The sequence below is a fragment of the Phascolarctos cinereus genome, unplaced genomic scaffold, assembly GCF_003287225.1.
Source record: "Phascolarctos cinereus isolate Bilbo 61053 unplaced genomic scaffold, phaCin_HiC Scaffold_4;HRSCAF=312, whole genome shotgun sequence".
Taxonomy (NCBI): domain Eukaryota; kingdom Metazoa; phylum Chordata; class Mammalia; order Diprotodontia; family Phascolarctidae; genus Phascolarctos; species Phascolarctos cinereus.
In genome coordinates this window covers 207,634,258-207,653,006 of record NW_027555847.1, presented here as the reverse complement: position 1 = coordinate 207,653,006, position 18,749 = coordinate 207,634,258, and the positions used below count along the sequence as shown (strand labels likewise).

Genomic DNA, 18,749 nt, shown 5'->3' with positions numbered 1-18,749 from the left:
GTGTCATACTTTTAAATAATTTAACTTTGAGTCACAGATTGAAAAGTTACAGTTAATTAATAACAAGCTTTTTTTTTTCAGAAATGTTGTAAAATATTTGAAGCAAACATCACGTATAGCTATTGGACCCCTGAGGCTCTCTACTTTAACTGTTTCACAGTCTTTGCCAGTTTTAAGCACTCTGCAACTGTATTGTTCATCTGCTTTGGAGAATACTGTGTCAAACAGGCTTTCAACAGAGGTATATTTCTATATATATCAATCTATGAAGTTTTTATGAAGTAATATGCATGATTAGACTAGTTTCTTAATCAAGGTCTTATGAAGAAAACATAGATATGCGCACCTTTTTATATCATTAGTGCCTGAATTTTTCACTTACTATCTTATACCTGTTAGCTCAGTATTTTTTGTATCTAATTTCATTTTGGTTGAGAAATTATTGCTATCAGTTATCTATGTTGAGTTTGAACTGGCTGTGTTCATGAATGGAGAGTGAGTCGAAGGAAATCAGCTTTTTTTTAAAATTACCTTTTTAAAAACATTTTATATACAGTTGTTTTGTGTCTTTTATGATAGGTAAATGCTTATATTCTCTTAGCTTTGACCAGAATTAAAGAGTATGACAATGGGCTTTTAATTTAAAATAGTGATTTAAAAAAAAAAAAAAAGCATGTGCACATTAAAAACATTCAGGCTTGAGTTAACTGTATGAGATGAGACTTAATAGTGAATGCATCAAAAGATAGGCTGAACCTCCTTATATAAGGAGAATTTACTTACCAACCTTATTAATGGATCCTTAGCATTCATTTGAGATCACTACCTGGGATATTTTTGTTTAGTCAGTTATGTCATTCTCTGACCACCTGAGTTCATTACCCCAAAATAATCAACTTCTAACAATTTTTTATGGTGCTGTAGTTTATGTAATTTTTTTTTTTGCAGGACTGTTTAATCCCACTTTTTAGTGAAGCTTTGCGTTCGTGTAAGCAACATGATGTAAGACCATGGATGCATGCACTAAGATATACTGTGTATCAGAGTCAGTTACTTGAGAAAATTAAAGGTATGCATACTACTTTCAAAGTAAATATTTAAATGAATACAAAATTAGTATTCATAGACTTTGCTAATTTCTGTGGAACAGCATAGTTTTTTACAGAACTGTTCATGACTAATACCTGTCTGTAGTGAAGAAAAATGATTTTTAAAGTTATTTTTGCCTTTAAATAGTTATGAAAATCACATTTCCAGAATTAAATGCCAGTGCTTCTTTATTGATATTGCAATATAGTTGAGTATTAATGAATTAACCTTTGAAGTATCTATTGGAATGCTGAAGTATAGGCAGAATGTAAGAAAATTAGGTTTAGATTACAACCATTGATAATAACTACGGACTTTTAGCACAAATGAAGTCCTTGGAAAGTTATTCTTTTTCTCTCAGTCTATGTATCTTCCTGTCTTGAACAATAGTTTCTCAAGATGAATGAATGAAAATAGATAGGCCCCGGAGGAAAAGGCAGAAAGAGACTAGAAAATTTTACCTGTTCATTTACTGTCCCCTCTCAATCTTCTGTCTCATAGCCTATCTATGAACCAGATATTCAGCGGTTATCATATTGATCCGACTGCAAGTTGATTCCTAAAATGAAATTTCTTTCAAAGAAAAATAAATACATTAGAAGAGAATTGTGTCTAGTAATCATATGTTGATTGTGCAAAGCTTACTTTCATATTTGCTGAAATACGAATAAGTTTTATTGTTTTTTTTTCTTTCACACAACATATAAAGGAAAGAGTACTGGATGCTGAGTCAAAAGACTTAAATCCCAGCTCTGATACTTAGCTCTGTGGCGTGGGCAAATCGTTATCTGTTTTTTTGGCTAAGAATTATTAAGCCACCTGTTAAGAAAGAGTGATACTTTTACACATATAACCAAATTATGCTGAAATTCCATGCATTTCTAAGGTATGGTTTTAAAACATGACTACTCTGTAAAAGTCAGGTTTTGTGTGAGTCATACAGGAGCGGAAGAGTAGTGAAGGAGTAGGAGAGGGAGTAGCAAAAGTGTGATCTGTGTTTGGGCTAGTGTGATGCTTTTCCATGTGAAAGTTTTCATTGGCAGAGCCCTAGATGTTATAATAATGCAAGTGGATGCAATTTGATCCTATTCCTGGCTGGATGTCATACTGTTTAACATTAACAAATGTTTATTTATTTTCCTCTTTCCAGAACAAACTGTTCCAATTAGAAGTCACCTTATGGAACTGGGTCTAACAGCAGCAAAATTTGCCAGAAAACGGGGAAATGTAGCATTGGCCACAAGATTGCTAGCACAATGTAGTGAAGTCCAATTGGGAAAAACTACTACTGCCCAAGATTTAGTCCAGTATTTTAAAAAATTGTCAACGCAAGGCCAGGTAGATGAAAAATGGGGACCTGAGCTTGATATAGAAAAAACCAAACTGTTATATACAGCAGGTTAGTATAATGTTCATATTAATAGACTTAATGTTAAACTAAAAGAAAAAATTGAGTTAAATGGTTAGCCAGATCTGGAGTTTGTAAGAGGCAGCATCATGTAGTGGATTGAAACCTGGACTTAGATCCAAGAAGTGGGGTCAAGGCGGCCTCCCCCCATACTCTTTAATGACTGGCCAAGTTCTTTCACCTCTTAGTGCTCTAGGTCAGAACAGAAAACTCATGAATAAAATATAATATTTATTTAACAATATATGTTTAACAAAATAAAATAAAATACGACACGGACAATGTTAATTTGTAGGTTTCTAAGTCAATATGCAGCACCTAGGGATCCGTTTCTATCTGATTTTGGCACCACTGCTCCAGTCAACCTTCTGAGACTGTGGATTGTAGAGAGGGTATCAAACTGCCTTGGTAGAGTTTGTTCTTCTGAGAGTTCCCTGTATCAATAAAATAATAAGGTTAGCCCCTATCCCTGTAGAAATTGCATTCTGGTGTTCCATTTAATGTAGTGGTAATTTATCTTATCTTAATTACATTTTTTAGTTTTTCTAGTCTGCCTTACTGTATGGAATAGAAATATTCCTCTGACCCATTATTTGTCACTGAGCATACATATTGTACTGTTTCTTTATAACAAGGAAGTTATAAATTATCTATTAAGACTATAGGTCATTGGAAACATGAAATGTATATCCCATGTAAACACTAGATATCAACCTTATATATTATTAGTAATTATACTGAAGTCTTATGCCCTCTTAAGAGATCCACTTCAAAGTTTTGACTTAGCACTGTGCAATTCCTTTTATTTCTTATTTACTTCATTTTTCTAACATTGTATATTTATATTTCTTAAATTTAACACATAATTTTAAGGAATGGGAGAGAGGAGGAATGTAGGTATGAAGTATTCTGAAGGTAGAAAACTTGCTTAAGATTGCTTGTAGCCATAACACACAACTATTGCCTGAAAAGAAGCAATTTGGGATTTTGTCTGTGTTTTTTTAAAGATAAAATGTTTTCATTGGGATGTTTCATTTTAAGAAATCTTAAGAATTTAAGGGGTTAAGGCAAGATTTTCCCTAATGGCACTTATTTTCTAAGAGAATCCTGCTTCATTGGCTGTGTTAGGGAGTGTATTTTGTGGATGGTGGTAGTCTACCTTAGAATGTGGTGGTTTAGACCAAAAGTAGAATGATTTGTAGTATTTGAAAAATAAGCTGAAAAATTTGTTATTTTTCCCCTCTCTTCTTTTTGGCATCTGGTGATCATTACTATCCTGGTATCTAGTGTTTTTACCCCAAAATAAATGTGGGTGTTTACTTTTAAAGGATTCTTTTAAATTATAGTTTGTTGTCTTACTCAGGTCAGTCAACACATGCGATGGAAATGTTGAGTTCTTGTGCCATAACCTTCTGCAAGTCTGCCAAAGCAGAATATGCAGTAGCTAAATCAATTCTGACCCTGGCTAAATGGATCCAAGCAGAATGGAAAGAAATTTCAGGGCAGTTGAAACAGGTATATAGAGCCCAACAGCAACAGAATTTCATAGGTCTTTCTACTTTGTCTAAAAACGTACATACTTTGATTTCACTGCCATCTGTCAATGCAATAGAAGAGGAATATCCCCGGATTGAGAGTGAATCTACAGGTATAATTCCTTTTTAATTTTTAAAGTTTTTATTTAAAAATAAGTTTAATTTTTCAAATGTTAACCATTGAACTGTTATGATTTCAGATTTTGAAGATTGCTGTGACTACTAACACTAGTAAATATTTTAAGATTGTGTATAGTGATTTATATTATTTTGTGTTGCTAACAAATAGGCACTTTGTATTAAAATGCTTTTATGTAGAATTCATTCTGCTTTTGTTTTATAGAGCTTTACTGTATCCTACTTGTCCAAAACCACATTGTTTTAACATATCTAGCAGCTATTTTATATAAATATTAACAGACGCAGTTTTTATGGTTATTTAACATTTGCTGTTTTTTCTTAATCTTGACAGTAAATATTGGAGTTGGAGAACCTGATTTCATATTGGGGCAGTTGTATCACCTCTCCTCAGTCCAGGCACCTGAAGTTGCCAAATCTTGGGCAGCATTGGCTAGTTGGGCGTACAGATGGGGCAGAAAGGTGGTTGATAATGCCAGGTATGTATACTTTAAATATTTAATTAAGATGAAATTTATTGAAGACGTTAAAGTGTATTACAAGATAAACATTTAGTGTATCATTATTAAATTTAGGGTAGGTGGAATAATGAAGTTTTAATTTTTACAGTCAGGGAGAAGGTGTCCGTCTTCTACCCAGAGAGAAGTCTGAGGTGCAGAATCTGCTTCCAGATAACGTAGCTGAAGAAGATAGAGAAAAAATATATGGTATTCTTGGTCAGGCTGTATGCCGGCCAGCCGGAATTCAGGCAAGTAAAAAAAATTTTTTTAGAGGTCACTTCTTAATACAACTAGAGTGTTATTGTTGCTTTATTTCCTTTTAAGGAAATTTGTTGCAGACTGCTCTTAGTAAAACATTGTTTGGAGTTACATAATTGTTATTTTGACTGAGAACTTTTGATTTTTAAAATAACAGGGCACTGCTTGTTTTAAGAGGCTTCACACAGCAACTGAGAAATCTAAAAGTATTGTTGGCGCCAGGTCATATTCATTAAGATGGAATTAAGTTGGTTTTATGTGACCCTGGGCAAGTCACTTAACCTGGTGTGCCTTAGTTTCCTCAACTGTAAAATGAACTGGAGAAGGAAATGGCAAACCACTCATTATCTTTGCCAGGAAAACCCTAAATGGGGTCATGAAGACTTGGAAATGACTGAAAAACGCCTGAACCACAAAGTTAGGTTTAGAGTATGCAAGTCCCTATTAAACTGCAATAGTGACAAAGTTAGTTTAACTTCTTTTGCATTAAGAGATTTGTTGAGGCCATTCAGTTCATGACAGTTTGGTAGAGGGAAAAGCACTTGAATTTGCTGAGTCAGAAGGCCAGGGTTCTAGTCTTGGTTCTGACCAACTAGTTGTATGACTTATCTCTTTGTTCCTCAGGTTCCTTATTTGCAAAATGAGAAGGGTTAAATTAGATGATCTTTAGGTTGTCTTCTAGCTGTACAGCAGTCTATAATTGGTTTAACTACTATATTATTTGTTTTGAATTATATTTCATGACACATTCTTTTGCCTAAAGAATATACAGTTTTGAAATTAGTTCAGACTTCATGGTATCTGAAGTATTGTACAGTACTAAAGTACTGTAATGGGTTTGAAGTAAATTCATGGTATTATACACAGTCATTACTGCCTTAGCTGCGGTCATTTTTAGTCTGATGAATCCATGGCATCTGGTTTTTCAGTTCTTGCAGGTGGTACTTTAGTGAGTCAGCAGGATTTTCTTGAATTTTTTTTTATTCTTTGCTGCGTGTGTGTGTTGCCATGCCACTGGTTATTAGTGAGTATGTTTTTTGAAAAGCAGAATTTTTATCTTGCTCTGTAATGTTTTACTAAGGGTAGGATTATTTATTATATATTATATTTATAGTGCTTTAAATTCTATAAAGTGTTGTGCTTGCAATTCTTAAAGATAGGATGTACTAACAGAATTTCCTCCATTTTATGAATAATTCTTATGTAATTACAACACGTATAGTATTCATACATAACATTCATTCAGAAAACATTTCTTAACCACCTACTATTTGGTAGGCACTGTGCTAATCACTGGGATTCAAGCACAAAATAAAAAAATACTTGCATTAAGGAATTTATGTTTTATTGGGGAGTCTGCAACAACAGTTAAATGGATAAGTAAATTGAAATTTGAGGAAAGAAAAGGTTCTAATAACCAAGGAGATCAGGTAAGGCTTCCCATAGGAAATGGCCAGGATCTTTTATTTCATTGAAATGGAAGCTTTCTCCACTGACAGAGATTGCAACCCCCTCTATGTTTTAATAAATAATTTCAGTTACTGTGGCTGGGAAAATTTCAGCAACTTTGATTAACATATGAGTCTCTCACGCAGATTCAAATGCATATGTGCATACAAGTACACACACACACTTGCTCACAGATACAAATGCACATTAAAGTTTATTAAGTGATTTCCATACAGTAACAGTCCCATGGTGTAGCCACTTGATAGTTGGCACAGACAGTTGGCACAGAGAAGTTATGTACCTTACCTGACTGTATGTGGCTCAAAAGCGTCAGCAAGAGGATTGGAAACTAAGTTTCCTGACTTAAAACAATTTTGTGAATTATTTATATGTCTGCACAAATATACATGTATATTTTTAAAACACACATTTCAGTTTTCACTTTTTGAGTTGAAAATAGTATTTTTTCCTAATTTTCATTCAGGATGAAGATATAACACTTCAGATGACTGAGAGTGAAGATAATGAAGAAGATGATATGGTTGATGTCATATGGCGCCAGCTATTGGCAAGCTGCCCATGGCTTTCAGATCTCGATGAAAATGCAACAGAGGGACTAATTAAAGTGTGGCGAAAAGTCATAGATAGAATCTTTAGCCTCTACAAACTGTCCTGTAGTGCATATTTTACTTTCCTTAAACTCAATGCTGGACAGGTATGAAATATGATAATGCCTTTTCGAAAAACAAATTTGTCAAAGTTGCTTTCCTAGTGTACATGAATAATATTACTATTATCCCTTCCACATCACAACTTTCCCCATAGCAGTTTTGATATATCTTGAATCAGCATAAAAAAGTTAAATGGGAATTTTAGGGGAATTTTACGGAAGCCATGGATGACACACAAAAGCCAGCAGACAACACAGAAAAAGTTTAGAAATGCATAAATACATACACACACACACACACACACACACACACACACACACACACACACACACACACACACATATATATGAAAATTATATGATATCAATATATTTATCTTTTAATATCATAATAATTCAGACTTCTCTGGTACTAATGGAGGGCCAGAATTTTTTATGTGGATTTTCCAGATCACAGGTGGAAGGGATAATTATATAAGTTTTTCTTTTTTTTAAACTCATTTTCTCTCTGCCTCTTTTCCCCATCCCATTTTGTTGATTTTTAGATTCCTCTAGATGAAGATGATCCCAGATTGCATTTAAGTAAGAGATCTGAACAGAGTACTGATGATGTTATTGTAATGGCAACATTAAGGTTATTGAGATTGCTTGTTAAACATGCTGGAGAACTTAGACAATATCTGGAACATGGCTTGGAAACAACGCCCACTGCTCCATGGCGAGGTAACATTTGAAATGAAGCTTTGTAAAAACCAATACTTTTAGTGGAATATATAGGAAACTAAGGGCAGCTAGGTGATGCAGTGGATAGAGTGTAGGGCCTGGAGTCAGAAAGACTCATCTTCTTGGGTTCCAGTCTGGCCTCAGACACTTACTAGCCATGTGACCCTAAGCAAGTCACTTGCCTGTTTGCCTCAGTTTCTTCATCTGTAAGATGAGCTGAAAACGGAAATGGCAAAGGTATTCCATTATCTTTGCAAAGAAAACTCCAAATGGGGGTCACAAAGAGTTGGACACAACTGAAAAATGACTAAATAACAACAACAGAGTGAAAACCTAATTATATTTAAACATGGGAGTCTACATTATTACATCATCTTTTATACTATAAATAATGTCTGTTTACTAACAGGCTACATGATGTAATGAAAAAAGTACTGGGTGGAGACAGGAAGGACCTGTGTTCTAATCCTGCTTCACCAGGAACCAGCTATGTTGCCATAGGCAAAATCACTTTAACATCTTCCACCTTCCCCAGACTCAGATTCTTCATTTGTAGAATGGAAATACTCACACCTGTAGAATTTATCACAGTTGATGTTTTATCAAATAAAATAATATCTGTAAAGTCCTTTGCACACTTTAAAGAGTTATATACTCAACCTTTTTATAAAGGAGAAATAGGCAGATAGGGAAAAGAATGGGAAGAGAATTTTATGCAAGAGTGGATTTTAGAGTGGATGAAAATAATTAATTTCACAGATCACTTTTATCCAGATCTTCTATTCACATCTTCCTTTGAGGCAATGATAAAAATTATATTCTTCAAAATGGTATTAATTTGCTTTGGATTTCACTTTTACTCAAATTCTTTTACCTGAATAAGGGTTTTTTACATGATTCTGTGCTGTCGTACCAAGGAAATTCTTACGTACTTGTACTAATAGCAGAGTATTGAAGTTTTCCTTTCTTACAATGACGATTCTACCAAGCTAGCAGGATTTTCAGTACAGACAGGCCTAATCATGCTACGCATTAATTAACCATCTGCTATTTGCAAAGGCATTGTGCCTGACGTACAGGGGACACAAAATAATGAAGAACAGTTCCTGCCCAGACGAAGCTTATGTTCTCCTGGAGATATATAAAACCAGAGGAATCAGGGAAGACTTTCCTTAGAGATGGCACATGAGTTTAAATAAATAAGCCTTAATGGAAACTAGGAACTCTTAAGAAGTAGAGCTGAGGACAGAGTGCATTCCAAGCATGAGGAATGTCTTTGTGAAATCTTGAAAGTGGGAGATGAAATTAGATAGTTTGGCTGGGATATTTATTGCATGAAGGATGGTGGTATGCAATAAGCCTGGAAAAGTAGTCTAGAGCCGGATTATGAAGGGCTTTAAATCCCAAACTGTAGAATTTGTATTTTATTATGAAGGCAGTACGGAGCCATTGATGGTTCTTAAGCAGGAGATTTTCATGTTCAAACTTGTGCTTTAGGGAGATTTTTTGGATAACTTTGTAGAGAATGAATTGGAGAGAGGATAGACTCAAAGCATTTATTCTGCTTAGGAGGTTGTTGAAATAATTCAGGTGAGAGTTGGTGAGAATATAAACTAGTCTGTTGGTCTTGCAGTAGTGAAAAGCATACATTGGTGCAACTGAGATTGTGAAGGATAGAATTGGATATAGATGATGAAGGAAAAAGATTAAAGAATACTCAAAGATTGCAAAACTGTGTTAAGAAGGGTGGTATTCTTAAATAGGAAGGTTTGTAGGTAGGTGGGTTTAGGGGGAAGAAAATGAGTTCTATTTTGGAGATGTTGAATTGGGAGATCCTTAATAAAACATTCATTTGGAGGTGTCCAATATGTAGTTAGTGGTATGAGACTGAAGTTCAAGAGAGAGACTAGCAGTGAGTATATAAGCGTAGAAATAATTGAACCCATGGGAGCTGGCGAGAAAGAAAAGAGCTCAGGAAAGAGATTTTGGAGACAAACTTGGTTAAGGGGTAGGACATAAATAATGATCCTGCAAAGGAGTCTGAAGTGAGCAGAGAGGAGGGAGATTCAGGAGAGACAGTAGTATCATTAAAACCTGGGAGAGAGTGAATATCCAGGAGGAAGAAAGCAGTCAAACGTATCTTGCTAGAGAGAAATCAAGAAGCACGCAGAAAGAATAGATTGTTTGATTTCGCAGTTAAGAGGTTGTAGATAGCAAGTTTGGAAGCCAGATTACAAAGGACACAGAATTGACTGGGAAAAGAAGAAATGAAGACAATTGGGGTTATGTGTCTGAGGTCAGATTTGAACTTGGGTCCTCCTGACTCCAGGGTCAGTGCTTTATCCACTGTGCATTTAAACACCAAAAAATGAACATTTCCATACACATAGGCAGGATATGTACAGAGGATTATATATGAGGCCATGAATATTCATTTCTTTCTGCTTGCTTTGTAAAAGAATAAATTCCACATTTTGCTTTTAAAACTATCCTGCTTTTCTATGCTACTTGCTTTCTTGTTTTCTGTATATTTCACCAAATATTTTAATGACCCTCTTATTTTTTGGAGGAAAGGCACATTATTATTGCTAACCTCCCTCCCTCCCCTTTTTATATCACCATTATAACCCTTTTCAATTGCTCTTGTGTTTGTATATCAAAATTTTTGCTCACCTCTGTTTTTTTCATCAGAAATGCTTCAAATACTTGGCTTACCAAGTAGATTATTCCTGATTGTAGATCTCTATCTCTTGCCTTCTTTCTGTGTGCTTCTTGACTTCTCTCTAGCAATATTATGTTCTAACATCTCTTGTTTATAATTAAAATTGTCAGGGGGCAGAGCTAAGATGGTGCAGTAGAAGCAGTGACTTTCTTGAGCTTTCCTCCAAACCCCTCCAAAATACCTATAATTAAAATTGTCAGGTCTTACTGTGGTCCCTTGGTATTTAAACTGCTTCTTTCTGGATGCTTGATTTTTTCTTTGATATAAGAACTCTGAATTTAGGCTGTGACATTCCTAGGATTTTTCCTTTTAGGGGTTTGTTTCTGGTGGTAATAGCTGGATTCCTTTTATCTTTACTCTGGTATCTTTACCTTTGGTTCTAATAGATTGGGGAGTTTTTCATTTATGATTTTTTGATCATGGTTTTCAAGGAGTCCAGTGATTCTTAAATATCCTTGGTTTTTTTTTTTAATAAGCAATATCTTACATTTTCTCCTGTCCAGTCTTTTGATTATGTTCTAATATTTCTTGCTGTCTTGTAGGATCATTGATTTTTGTTTGGTCTACTTTAGATTTTAGGGAGTCCACTATTTATATAAGACTTTATCACATTCTCCTCTGAGCTATTTATTCTTCTCCTGGTTCTTCCCTTAGGAACTTGTATTTAATTTTTTCTCTTGCTTCATTTTTTCTAGTTATTTATTTAGTCCTTATTACGAGTTACTTTTTCTTCCCAGGCTGGAATTTGGGTCATCTCTAAATTTACAGTAATTTTTATTAAGTTTGGTATCTTCAGTTTACTCATCTGTCCAATTTTAATTCCTGAATTAAGGCTTTGTGCAGGGACCAGGCTCTGCCTCTGCTGTGTTTTGGGGTGTGGTGTTCAGCTCTGCTTGTTTTTACCCTAAGTCAACTGGGTTCTTGCACTGTTCTCCAGCTCCCCCAAGTTCAATAAACTGAATCTTTAAGGCCCTTTTTAGAGTTTGGAATCTCTGCATAGTTAGTCTACCCTAATCTTAAGTGTCACACATTGTTGTTTCTGTTGCCTTCCTTGGTCAGTATACCACTCTGGGATTTTGACCAGCTCTTTTGTTGTCTTTGGACACAGAGCCTTGCAGGCTATTATCTTTGGTTCACCCCTGTCACATTTAAAAACTATTATCTTTGATTCAGTCAGTTGCTAAATCTTATTTCTACCTCCACAACTTCTCTTAAATAAGTGCCTTTCTCACTTTACTCTTACAACTGCTGCTCTTAGGACCTTGTTACCTGTTGCCTAGATTATTAGAATACTTTCCTAATCATTCTCCCTACCTCAAGTCTCTTCCTTCTCTAATCCATCTAATATACAGCTAACAAAGCAATTTTCTTAACATGCATATGTGACCATGTCATTCACTTACTCAGCAAACTCCAGTAGTTCCCTGTTGATTCTAGAACCAAATATTTTATTTTTATCTTTATCTTTTTTTTTATTCCTACCTATTATTAGTACAATGGTGCTAGTAATTTTTGAGCACATACATGATCAAAATGTTTTTATTGAAGTTTGGTAGACATTGGTTTGAACATTTCCACGTAGGAATGTTGGCTTAGTTTGGCAATAAATGGCAGTTTCTCATGGCTTAGATTTTGATCAAAAATAGGTCTTTTTTTTTTAATAGGTCATATTAAGATCTTTCCTGACCTTTTAATTTTTTTTTTTTAAAGAAACCTGTGATTTTTTCAGTATAGGAAATTGCCTGTTTTCTTACAGGCAATCCACTTTACCAAAGCAGAGCAATAACTGCAAGCAGTTAAAAGTCTTGGCACCTGAGGGTTACTGAGAGTTTAAGTGACTTGTCCTGGGTTACACAGCAAGTTTGTGTCAGTAGAGACCTTGAACCAACACTTCCTAACTCCAAGGGCAGCTTTCTCCACTACTACATTAAAGGGAAAAGCAAGTGTAATCTTTCCTGACACAGTTCTTATGAGTGTCCAATAAGAAATTGTCATAGAAGTATTACTGACACGTTAACAAAAACTTTTAAAAACTGCACTTGTCTCCTCCTGGCTCACTATTGTGTATTCAGTATTTTGTGTACACTTCAGTGTATAAATAGCTATAATTTATGTAATTATTTGATTAAAATCTTGAGGGGAGAGTTTGCCTTCAAGTTGCTTCCCCCCTGTTTTTTGCCTTATTTTCTTAAAATTTATTATTTATTTTTAGCATTCTTTTCTTTTTACTTTTTGAGTTCAAGATTCTCTCCCTCCCACCCACTGAAAAGGTAAACAGTATATCAGTTATACATGTGAAATTATGGAAAACATTTCCATATTAGCCATACTGCTAAGAAAGAAAGAGAGAAAATTATACTTCAGTTTGTACTCAGTTCTCTCTGTGGGGGTGGATAGCATTTTTTCATCGTGAGTTCTTTGGAATTGTCTTAGTCATTGTATTGGTCAAAGTGGCCAAGTCTGTCACAGTTGATCATCATTACAGCATTGCTATTACTGTGTACAATGATCTTCTGATTCTTCTCACTTCACTTTGCATCGGTTCATCCAGGTATTGCCAAGTTTGTTTGTTTTTTTAATTCTGAAATCACCTCCCTCATCATATCTTATAGCACAGTGGTATTCCATCACACTCACGTGCCACAGCTTGTTTAGCCATTCCCAAACTGATGAGCCTCCCCTGGATTAAAATATTTCAATGGTATGAAATTTTTTTTTCTTGGTTTATTTAATATGTAAATTCACTGAGAGGGTTCAGCAGTGGTTATATGTTCTAATTCTCATAAAATTGAGAATAATTAAAGCCCACCTCCTATTTTCTCCTGCCTTTGAGGCATTTGAATGATCTTTACACCTAGGATTGGGGGATTAGAGGTAAGATAAAAAAAAAAATCTCAGGATGTATCAACTTTAAGAAGTGAGATCATAGAGCTGGAGCTAGGAGGGTCAGTACACAGTATCTACTAAGTCAAAGCCTTCATTTTTTGAAACTTTGAAGATGTAGTGATTTGCCTTAGGTCAGGTGGCAGTGCTGGGATTTGAACTGTGACTCCAAATTCAGCTTTTTTTCTGTTGTTCTGTGCTGCTTCCCAGAAAACTGACCATTTTGCTGATAGTTCTGATGGGTTGGATGTTTCAGGTTCTTTTTTTTCCCCCCAGAGAAAGGTGTGGATTTAATTCAGTTTAAACAATTTATTCAAGCTTCTTTCTTCCTCTTTTTCCAAAGGTATTATTCCACAACTTTTCTCCCGTTTAAACCACCCTGAAGTATATGTTCGCCAAAGTATTTGTAACCTACTCTGTCGAGTGGCTCAAGACTCCCCTCACCTTATATTGTATCCTGCAATAGTGGGTACTATTTCACTTAGTACTGAATCCCAGTCTTCAGGTATGGAATTTTAGAATGCTTTCCCCTTGAGCGAAGCTAGTTACCATGTTGTCCTATTGATAGTAATTTTTGTTTACTATAATTTTGTGTTGTGTGAACATTCCCTTATGCACTGTGGCTTTATTAGAGTTTTCTTTGATGCCATTTTGTCATTTTTCTATTTTTGGTTTTTAATAAAGACTATTCTAGTGTTTGTAGTACATTGATTTTTAAATCCTAGATGATACAAAGAAAAGAAATTGACTTGGAATGAGTTAGCGTGAATCTTATTTTTAATGGTTTGGTTTTAATGGTTCTTTTTCTCAGTTTTGTTTATTATATGCACTTGGGAGAACTGTTTTTATAATCTCTATGTTGTCTTCATTTTAGGGAACAAATTTCCTTCTGCAATTCCTACCTTGCTGGGCAATATTCAAGGTGAAGAATTATTAGGTGCTGAATGTGAGGGAGGAAGTCCCCCAGCTTCTCAAGATAGTAATAAAGAAGAGCCTAAAAATGTCTTAAATGAAGACCAAGCTATGATGCAAGATTGCTACAGCAAAATTGTAGATAAGCTATCTTCAGCAAACCCAACAATGGTGTTACAGGTAAAGGATTTTGTTTTTGTTTTCAAATCAAACTATATTTTTCTCAGGACTAAAATATACTTTTAATAGTATTCTGAAAATCATGTTTGGGAATAAAGTTCATTATATAATTTACTTCATATTTTGTTAAACTATTTGAAATTTCAGATTTAAAGATTAATTTTTAAAATTTTTAAAATTCAAAATTACTCAAATACAGTGTTCAATCATCTTGATATTGTGGAATCACTAATTTGGAATGGTGTAATTTAAAATGAAAGTCAGACTTTAAAAATTATGCCTTACATATTCTAAGAAAAAGCACATTGTGATGTTTATATAGGTCCAAATGCTAGTAGCAGAGCTTCGCAGGGTTACCGTTCTTTGGGATGAGCTATGGTTAGGAGTTCTACTGCAACAGCACATGTATGTCTTGAGACGGATTCAGCAATTAGAGGATGAAGTGAAGAGAGTCCAAAACAACAACACCTTACGCAAGTATGTTTTCACAGATAACATATATAAATACTTCACGTAATTTTTGTCTTAGATCTTATGCTTTCTGACCCAGTAGCATCCATCTAAAACACTTTTATATTAAACTTTTAATAATATTGAAACCAGAATTTTTTTTGAAGTGCACATTGTTTCTACTTTAATTTCTGATGTCTATAGGAGAAATTAATCACGAAAATTTAAGAAGAAATGGATATTCCTCTTCTTTTGCTTTAAAACATCTACATTCCACATTGCAATTTAGCTTATTTTTGATCTGGTAACATTTAAGTAGAGCTCTACTCACTTGACTATATTAGTTTCATTTTTTAGTAGTTCTGTAGCATCAGGTGCTACTAAGTACTTAAGTTCTATGTATGTAAAAGTTATTTAAAGAAATACATGAGATATTTTTGTATATAATCTTTCCATATTAATATATGGTATCTTATTTGAAATTAATTTTTTCAAGACAACGTAGTCCAAAAAATAAATTTGAAGGCAGTTGCTAAAGGCAGAGAGACAGTTGTAAATGAAGAGGCTGACACATCTGGGAGGTGGGCTTGGAAAAAAAGATAAACTAATTGAAAGGCAGTAGTATCCGTTAGTCTATATTGATTACAAAACCATACAGCACCAATTTATACTTAGAAAATACTAGAAGCCAAGCCATTGTGTAATCTCTATGTAGTAGAATTTTTTTCCTCTTATTCTAGAATTTGCTAGGTGTCCATTACATGAATTTATAGATGTGTAGTGTATTTCTAGTTTTTAGTGTTTTATTTCTAAATAAGTTTCATTGCTAGTTATTTATAGTTGTCTCCTGTTTGTGATTCATAAATCTAGAAATTGTGTGTGCGTGTGTGTGTGTGTCTGTACATAATTTCATCGTACTTCAAAGTGCCAAAAATAAAATTTCCTTTTTGTTAGAGAGGAAAAAAATGCTATCATGCGTGAGAAGCACACTGCTTTGATGAAACCCATTGTATTTGCATTGGAACATGTACGGAGCATCACAGCAGCTCCTGCGGAAACCCCTCATGAAAAATGGTTTCAGGACAACTATGGTGATGCAATTGAAAATGCCCTAGAAAAATTGAAGAATCCATCAAATCCTGCAAAGCCAGGAAGCAGCTGGATCCCTTTTAAAGAGGTACTGCCATAAGACTACCTGCAAGGAAGTACAAAAAAAGAAATTTTTCTTCTTTCTTTCTCTCTCTTTGTCTTTCTCTCTGTCTCCCTTCCTCCCTCCCTTCCTTTCTTCCTTCCTTTCTTCCTTCCTTTCTTCCTTTCGCAGTTGGGGGTTAAGTGACTTGCCCAGGGTCACACAGCTAGTGAGTATCATGTGTCTGAGGCTGGATTTGAACTCAGGTCCTCCTGACTCTAAGGCCAGTGCTCTCTCCACTGCGCCACCTAACTGCCCCAAAATTTTTCTTTAAATATTATGGGGGTTTTGTTTTTTGTTTTTCAAAGTTCCTTGACTTTCCCTCCTTTGGAGTTATGATCAGCTTTGGCAAAAGCCGTGTCATTCATTATAGGTTGTTTGGGTTTGCTTTTTGTTTTAACAAACTGAAGTTTCCTTTATTTATGTTAGAACCTGCAACATAAATTATTACTAAGTGTTCACCCTGTGCTACTTTATATACTATCCATTATAGCAGATAACCCAAAGATGGTGAACTAGTACCACTCTCAATTGATTGTTAAATGTAAAGTGCCCAAGCTCAGTATTCTTTGCCTTTTACTAAATTCCCGTCATCTTCTCTTTTGTTACAGGGGAAAAAAATAAAAGGAGAATGTTTGATCCTTTGTCCATATAATTAACTTTCTTTAATGAATGTATTTAATGTTTATAATAACAAAAAGGCGAACAACCTGATAGCACTTTATTAGCATAGAAAATAAAACTAATATTGGACTTTTAAATTACTTTTATAAGTTGTGGAAACAATTCAGAATGACTGAATTAGGAAAGATGGTATATTAAAATAAAATGTACTGATATTTATCTGCAGTTTCCCCCATGTATTTGTCAGCTATGTTTTTAAAAGGAGCAACATTACAAATTAATCATGTAAAATAGATTTTGAACCCTAGCATTTGCTACTTCTTTTTCCCTTATAATTATTAAGGGATTTTTTAAAATGCCAGTTGACAATATTTATTTACCTCTTAGAATTGAAACTTGTTTGCCAAAGTAAATGTGAATAAGTAAGCATTATACTAATACATTGAATTTTGGGAACTTTTGTTCTTGTTGATTTTTAATTTTAAATGTAGGTGATGCTAAGTTTACAGCAGAGAGCACAAAAACGTGCTAGTTACATCTTACGTCTTGAAGAAATTAGTCCTTGGTTGGCTGCCATGACTAATACTGAAATTGCCCTTCCTGGAGAAGTGTCTGCCAGAGATACAGTTACAATTCACAGTGTTGGTGGTACCATCACAATCTTGCCTACTAAAACCAAACCAAAGAAACTTCTCTTTCTAGGTTCAGATGGGAAGAACTACCCTTATCTTTTCAAAGGTAAGATTTTAAATCCTCACTCTCTTCTCCCATTTCAAAAATAAGCATTTTTTTTATAGAGAGCAAATCCCTTCACATTTAAAGCTAGTGCTTAAAATATGTTGGCTAAAAAAAATGCATGTGACTTTTAAAATAAGCTTGAGATGTAGTGCCTTATTATTAATTTCTCTTTGTATAACTTGCAATGACTTATTATTTAATTGTAAAAATTTAGAACATTCATTATTAGCTAGGACTGACTAATATCAAAAGGCAATGGTAAGAGTTATAGTTTATGGCCCCAGGAAATTAAGATGCTGTCATTACTTGGATTCTTTTCCCCAAAAGGTTGTAGATGTAGAAATTTTATAGCATGGTTAATAGTTTGATTATTTTCAATCACTTCATTCGTTGCAGTGGAAGTAGAATTGTCTATCAAAGCCATTCTTCTTATAACTATGGCTCTGGCTCTGTTGCTAAGAATTAATAAAGATACATAAGGTTATCTGTTGAAAATTTTTACATCCCCAGAGCAACCCAGTATCTCCCTTTTTATTTAGCCAGATATTCTGAATGTGCTATATTTTATTTTTAATTGTAGGACTGGAAGATTTGCATCTAGATGAGAGAATTATGCAATTCTTGTCTATTGTGAATACTATGTTTGCTACAATTAATCGTCAAGAGACACCTCGTTTCCATGCTAGACATTATTCTGTGACACCACTAGGAACCAGGTCAGGTCTCATCCAGTGGGTGGATGGAGCCACACCTTTGTTTGGTCTTTACAAACGATGGCAACAACGAGAAGCTGCCTTACAAGCACAGAAAGTAAGTACTTTTATTGTTTATGAGCTCAAAATGCATATTTATGTCTATCGAAATACACAGATACATGTAAGTGCTAGTGACATTTTTTTAGATCATACTTTTTTCTAGTCCAGTAATTTAATAAATGTTTAGGTACTCAATAAGAGGCTGTGTGAGGTGCTGGGAATATACCAGTTGGTAGTATGTGAGAATATATTAAAGGTATAGTTTAATGAAAATGTGATTTTTGGTTAAACTTACCTTAAAACAAAAAAAAAATGAGACTACTTACTATGTAAGTAATACTGAATCATTGATGATTTGATGTTAAAAATATAAAAAGGAATACAAAGATGTTTATGTATTGGTGTTTTAAATATTGTTTGTTTTGAATAGTGTACATTTTGTATTCACTACTCCTTGCTGCTGGGAAGATCTCAGTTTAAACTCACACAGTTAGCCTAGAACCTAGGCAAGTCACTTTCCTCTCAG

The 18,749-nt window shown here is 34.4% G+C and overlaps 1 protein-coding gene across 4 annotated transcripts in view; it reads left to right on the top strand.

Annotated features, from left to right (window-relative positions):
• SMG1 (SMG1 nonsense mediated mRNA decay associated PI3K related kinase) overlaps positions 1–18,749 on the top strand; it is a 122,605-nt gene that overhangs the window by 72,067 nt on the left and 31,789 nt on the right. For all 4 annotated transcript variants that reach the window (XM_078152865.1, XM_078152864.1, XM_020965321.2 and 1 more), the window contains 14 exons: positions 82–241; positions 949–1,069; positions 2,240–2,488; positions 3,861–4,145; positions 4,505–4,649; positions 4,780–4,918; positions 6,862–7,092; positions 7,593–7,770; positions 13,719–13,880; positions 14,250–14,467; positions 14,790–14,944; positions 15,872–16,094; positions 17,222–17,468; positions 18,049–18,278. In XM_078152865.1, the coding sequence (XP_078008991.1) occupies positions 82–241; positions 949–1,069; positions 2,240–2,488; positions 3,861–4,145; positions 4,505–4,649; positions 4,780–4,918; positions 6,862–7,092; positions 7,593–7,770; positions 13,719–13,880; positions 14,250–14,467; positions 14,790–14,944; positions 15,872–16,094; positions 17,222–17,468; positions 18,049–18,278 (2,743 nt within the window). The remainder of the gene's footprint in view (positions 1–81; positions 242–948; positions 1,070–2,239; positions 2,489–3,860; positions 4,146–4,504; positions 4,650–4,779; positions 4,919–6,861; positions 7,093–7,592; positions 7,771–13,718; positions 13,881–14,249; positions 14,468–14,789; positions 14,945–15,871; positions 16,095–17,221; positions 17,469–18,048; positions 18,279–18,749) is intronic.